At 36.6% G+C, this 6,343-nt stretch overlaps 1 protein-coding gene across 1 annotated transcript; it reads right to left on the reverse strand.

Moving 5' to 3' along the window:
* Window positions 1–6,032, reverse strand: LOC109051508 (keratin, type I cytoskeletal 50 kDa-like). The gene is made up of 8 exons (XM_042734542.1): window positions 5,650–6,032; window positions 4,832–4,914; window positions 4,594–4,750; window positions 2,282–2,443; window positions 1,481–1,606; window positions 796–1,013; window positions 607–617; window positions 1–497 (listed from the first exon to the last, which is right to left on the reverse strand). The coding sequence occupies exons 1-8, from the start codon at window positions 5,956–5,958 to the stop codon at window positions 400–402; spliced, it is 1,164 nt and encodes a 387-aa protein (XP_042590476.1). The 5' UTR covers window positions 5,959–6,032; the 3' UTR covers window positions 1–399.
* Window positions 6,033–6,343: the final 311 nt, after the last annotated feature.

Genomic DNA, 6,343 nt, shown 5'->3' on the forward strand with positions numbered 1-6,343 from the left:
TTTGTGTCATGTTAAATCTGTTTACTGCTTCAATATAAAGTTACAAAGTCAATATCAAAGCATTGTTTCAGAAAGGTTGGTGATACATTTTGAGATTTGTGCTTGCAGTACATCAGACATGTTATTGTCATTTAACAGAGAGCTGAAAATCAGACTGGTTTACACACACACACACACACACACACACACACACACACACACACACACACACACACACACACACACACACACACACACGCACACACACACACACACAAAAACTAATTCACATTCAGATAATCATGTTCATAATCTACCAAATGTAAACTTTCAATTGCTTCATTAACTGTGTAAGTATGCAATACAGAAGGCATGAGTAAAACATGTGGTGTCCACAGCTGCAGCGTGTTTTTGAGCAGATTAGTCATCTCGCTCATTAACATCCACACTCTCGCTGCTCTCCAAGATCTTCCCATCCACGATGGTTTCCACCACTGTGATCGTTTTGGTGACAATTTCTTAAAACAGATGAAGGGAGATGGTTAATTAGCAATGCACTACATCACTTCATAGTAGTGTAATGTATTTAATATACAAAATATATATTTTATTGTAAAACAGTCTTACTGTGGGACTTCCTGTAAAAACAGACACAGAGAGAGAGAGTTGGTGTCAGTAAAGCATTTAAGAAGGGCAAGAAGTACACTTTTTAACTTCAAATTCAGCATCCACTAAATAACAAGATATTCAACTTCAACAAGATTCAACAAGATATTCAAGAAATTATTTTCAAGAAATTATTTTCTTGAGTATCACCTGTCATCTCCATCCAGCAGTCTCCTGTACTCTGCAATCTCATGCTCCAGTCTGGTCTTAATGTCCAGCAGCATTTCATACTCTCGCTTGTTGTTGCCAATGTTAGCATGAAATTGACTAAGCTGGTCCTCCAGGCTGGTAACAGTGACCTGAAGCCTAGCCAACTGGTCCCCATAACGGGCCTGTGTTTCCTCCAGTTCACCATCAAGGGCTGACCTCTGTGTATAGGCATTATATATATAAATAAAAAACAAACCACCCACCCACACCCACACACATGTGTGTGCGTGTATATATATATATATATATATACATATATAATAATAATAATAGTTGTTATAATAATTGTTATTTGGTGCAGCAGGGAAGAATTACATAGAAACAGTGCTAATAATCAACACTTTTGAAACACTATCTCTTCTAAACATGTAACCATAGGTAATTACAGCACATTCCCCCTTGAAACTTAAAGCTGGCAGAGCGCTGGTTGGTGAACTAGAGGGGGTGAGGCTGGAGCAAAAACAGCCTGGCATAACACTTTCTGCCAAGACATGTTGCCACAGACTTGGAAATTATAATACATTGCTTCTTCCCTTTAACCCACAACTCTATGAGGTGCTGAGAGTATAGAAAACAAGTTTTGCATTACAAATAAATGTGTTATTGTAGGGGTGTGCAGGTTTACCATGCTCTGATGGGTCTGCAGTTCAATCTGTAGTCTTTGTGAGGTGTTTTTCAATTCCTTCAGCTCTGTTCTACTGTTCTGAAGATCTTCATTTTGTGTGACCACCTCCTGTTGCACTGTGGCAATCTGCAGCCAACAAAAACAACTATAACATTACATGCATGCCGCTATAAAACTACATTTTGTCCTGTTAATCACAGATGAGCGACTAAATCAATCTGATTAAAACTGAAAACTCAAATGCACCAAATCAGTTATTTTCAGAAGTGTAAGTCCTTATACACTGAAAAAAATCATACTAATTTTTTTTAAGGTAAGTGGTTGTAAACAATTTGTTTTAGTTACATAAATATATATATATATATATATATATATATATATATATATATATATATATATATATATATGTTGATAGTTAGTCAACTAAATTTGTTTATTTAAATGTAGCTATTTTTTTTTTAATGTGTAGCTACTTAAGTTGAACAGTGGTTATTGTGTCAAAAATTTACTTAGTGGAAAGACAAAATATCTAGAAAACCTTTAAATGTTCCCACATTACAGTTATTCTTAAGTATTAATTGGTCTTAAATAAAGATTAAAATTATTGGCTTTTTTTCTGATAAGAAGTAATGTAAAGCCATGATAACCTGCCATATATGTACTTTGCATTTTAAAAAAATAGAAATTAAGAATTGGGAAGAAGTGCAGGGACTCAGTTTCAAAGTACTCAAGATACCAAAAATAATACTTAAATGTAATAAAGTCACTTAAGTACAGATGCATTTGTGGTTTTAACCTCACCTTGGTCTCATACCAGGACTCCAGCTCTTGCCGGTTTTTCTCAGTCACAGCCTCATAGTGTTGTCTGATCTCCGTCATGGCCTGGTTCAGGTCCATAGAGGGCGCTGCATCCACACAAACGTTCACCTGACCTCCAGCCTCAGCACTAGCCAGAGACATCTCCTGTGAAAAAACACACATCAGAAATTGTGTGATCTGGCACAGAGACAGAGATGGGTTGTATTATGAATGCTGACGTGGCATTAATCATCTATTTGTAAATTGAAGAGGAATAAAAAATTGGGAGTGGTGGGATGAGCCAAGTCTTTTAATCCCAAACATGTCTGGACGAGATCAGGAGAAAATGAGCTTTTCCCTTGTTGATTTCTGTTTATTATACAACATTTTTATCAGCTGTAAATTTGCAAAAAGTTTCTTTAGCGTGCGCCTGAGTGCATTCACGCATGAACGATGACCTTACAGAGACTCAAGAGGCCCAGAGATATTACTGTTTAGTTTAAAATGATGTAATGGAATGGAAAACCCCAGCAGAGCAGGCAGCTGCAGAACAAGAGGAAAAAGGAAAAATTGAAGGAAGGAAGGAAGGAAGGGTCTTGATGGCCCTGTTTTTTTGGTGTGGAAACTGTTATCTCTGAAAAGGCCTAACCTCGGCTCCAGAACTATCCAGAATTATTTTCCGCATTTGTCTTTCGATTGTTTTACAAAAAAAATAACATTCAGTTTAGAACACACACTGTTCAACCTATGACTATTTTCACTATGATTTTGTGATACTTTTTTTTCAGCAAGCATGCATTAAATTTACTAAAAATGCAGTAAAGACAAAATTATATTTTAAATAAATGTCGCTCTTCAAACTTGCTGTTTATCAAAGAGTCCTGAAAAAAGACATTATACTGTATAATGGTTGCCACACTTTAATCAGTGCAATTATTTTCATCTGCAATAATTTATGTCTGAAAAATCAGGTTTGCAATCACAGGAAAATTTTGTTAAATATATTGAAACACAAAACACTAATACAATATTGCTGTTTTTACTGTATTTTGGACAAAAAGCAGCACTGGTGAAAACGAGAGTCTTGTTATATAAGAAATCCTATAAATTTTGTGTATAACATATATGACGGCGTATACATTATTACTCTTTTATATCAGTGTTATATCTACAAGTTTGTGTGTCACTGTGAAATATAAGGTGATCTTGTATCTGGATATGAGTTACAGGTGTTTAAGAGCTGTGCTGTGTTCAGTGTGCACCAGGGTGTTTGCCCGTCTGTTTGTGGAAAGGCTGGAATGTGAGGAGTGGTGGAATCTCACACTGAGAGAAGATCCACGTCTACTTTTGAATTAAATAGGCCTTTTAGAAAGCATAAACAAACAGAACTTTTATATATGCTAAGCTAGCAGTCTAATCAGCTGGCAGTATGCACATGTATAGACTAACCATTTAGCTTGCAAGCTATCCTTAAAAATATATGGTGTCCAGTGGTTCTCAAAGTGTGGTACGAGTACTCAGGCTCCCTCTAGTGGTACGCAGAGGAATCACTAAATTAATTATAAATGAATTTTAAAACACAATACATTTTAACTTGCTTTTACATTTAAGTACTTTGCATTTACTTTGTGTCTAATCGGGTGAATAATTAAATTCACTTTTGGTGTGCACACACCATACCACTTTAGATTAGGGAACACATATTCACTTGCTATTTACTAAGAGTTTTCCCTCAATAAACTCTGCTTTTGATAGTAACTAAGGTACAGCAGATGTTGGTGTGGTTTTATTTAGGTGCTGTTTAGGTAGAATAAGCCATTAATATGTGCTTTGTAAATACTAAAAAACAACCTAGTAATATGCATAAGCAACTAGTTAAAAATAAATAGTGTTCCCAAGCTAAAGTGTTACCTAAATGGTTTATTTGAACAGCTTTAAATCTTAATCGCATCACCATACCACATCACCATGGCGATATTTACTGTATACAGTGCAGTGTAAATATTTCCAGGTTACTTGTGCTTATATAACAGCAACAGCAAGAATCAGTTTGTGGGTGGAATATCTGAATGATCAGTTGCATGGGCAATGCCCTAAATAGAAATCATGTCATGGCAATATTACCGCTGTTAACATGCTAGAATTTGCTCTTTAAGTATAGATAATAATACACTGTGGAACTAAACAACAAGCTGAGTTCTGTTCATTCTGATTCATTTAAATAGGTTATTTTTTAATTAGACAGAACAGGCATATAACCATACCGAAGACTGCTCTGCGAGCCAAAGATGGGAAATATGTGTCATATATCGTACCTCCTCGTGGTTTCTCTTCAGAATGATGAGCTCCTCTTTCAGAGTCTCAATCTGGATCTCCAGATCCGACCGCCTCAAACTAAACTCATCCAGAAGTTTCCTCAGATTGGCGGTGTCCGCTTCAGTGGCCCTACGCATGGCCAGCTCATTCTCATACCTGCGGCGATGGTTCACAGAATTAATTACCATTTAATGACTAATTAAAACAATCATAAGACATAAATACTCAGTTTCTCACTTTAGCTTAAAGTCATCAGCAGCCAGTTTGGCATTATCTGCAGCCAGGATTAATGTGGCATTGTCCTGGGAAGCTAATTGAATCTGCCAGTACAAAAGAAAAAAATTGTTGTATTATACAGATGGTTATACACAAACAGCAGGTTCCAATGATGATTTTTTTTAGAAGGTTACCAAAAATACGCCCTCAGAACACTAAATTCCAAATGAGAAGAAAAAAGTGGATTAGTCTGTTGCACAATAAACATGGCACCTGGAGTCATTTTATTTTCAGAGGTGGCTGTTGGTGTGGAATTTAGTACAGCCACAGAATGTGGAACAAAAGCCAAATCTGACAACAAACTTGTTCAGTCTGTTTCTTAACATATATTTGTCAAGATGCCATCGCAGACTAATCAGTCAGTGAAAATATATATAGAGAGAGAGCCAAAACAAATACAAATGCCACAAGCCAATTAGTGTTCTGCTGTCAGTGTTAGTTATATAATATTATAGTATTAATATTTGGATTTTGTATATTTTCAGTTTAATGTTGTTATGTGCTTTTTTTTACATTTCTATTTAGTTTTAGTTTTAGTACTTAAACTTATATTTTAATTTGTTTGCAAGGCAAAGTGTCACTAATGTTTTTTTTAAGTTAGATTTGTATTTATAGTTTTGCTTTATTTTAATTATTGACAATAAAAACAAACTATGTTTTTAGTTTCACAGTACAGAGAAGTACATTAACGTCATGTCTGCATATCATGCCTCAAATAGCATGTCAGGTCATCCTCTTTGTCTGAAAACCCAGAACTCCTCACTCCATTCTGAACTTACTTTGTTCCTCAGGTCCTTGATGGTGTCCTGGAAGATGGTGTGGTCGAATGTGACATCAGGGCGATTTTCATACCACTCTCTTATCTTCTGCTCCAGCTCAGCATTGGCCTTCTCCAGTGAATGCACCTTCTCTAGGTAGGAGGCTAGGCGGTTATTCAAATTCTGCATGGTGGCCTTCTCGTCAACGCACGGGTCTAAACCATCAGCCAGGTCGAAGGCCCTTGGTGAAGAGGGGGATGAGGAGATCCGGGTTCCTCGACCACCGGCTCCTCCATATACACTGAGGGTTCTGGAATAGGGGTAAGACATAGTGCCGTCCTAGTTCAAGTCTCAAGCGTGGAAGTGGGAAACACAGAAGCAAATGCTTGTCTGTGACTTTGTCAGTTTCAAAAAATCTTTAAATAGTTGCCTAGAATGGGGTGGGGGAGGTAGATGTTTTGCTTTCCTAGGAACAGATGCGTGTGAACCCTTGTTCTCGAGCACCTGAAGGTCAACATTTTTTATGCCGTTCAAAGTCAGAATGTGACATTTCTTGTCCTAGACTGAATTATCAAGAATTTTTATCATAACATTTCCATTAATCTGAGAACTAAATGCTTTTTTAAAATGAACACACCCAGGTGTGGGACATGGTCAGAGGTCTTGTTGTATGTCAACACAATAGATCCCTATCATGTCTGAAGATTATAGAACT

Source organism: Cyprinus carpio, chromosome B11, assembly GCF_018340385.1.
Source record: "Cyprinus carpio isolate SPL01 chromosome B11, ASM1834038v1, whole genome shotgun sequence".
NCBI lineage: Eukaryota > Metazoa > Chordata > Actinopteri > Cypriniformes > Cyprinidae > Cyprinus > Cyprinus carpio.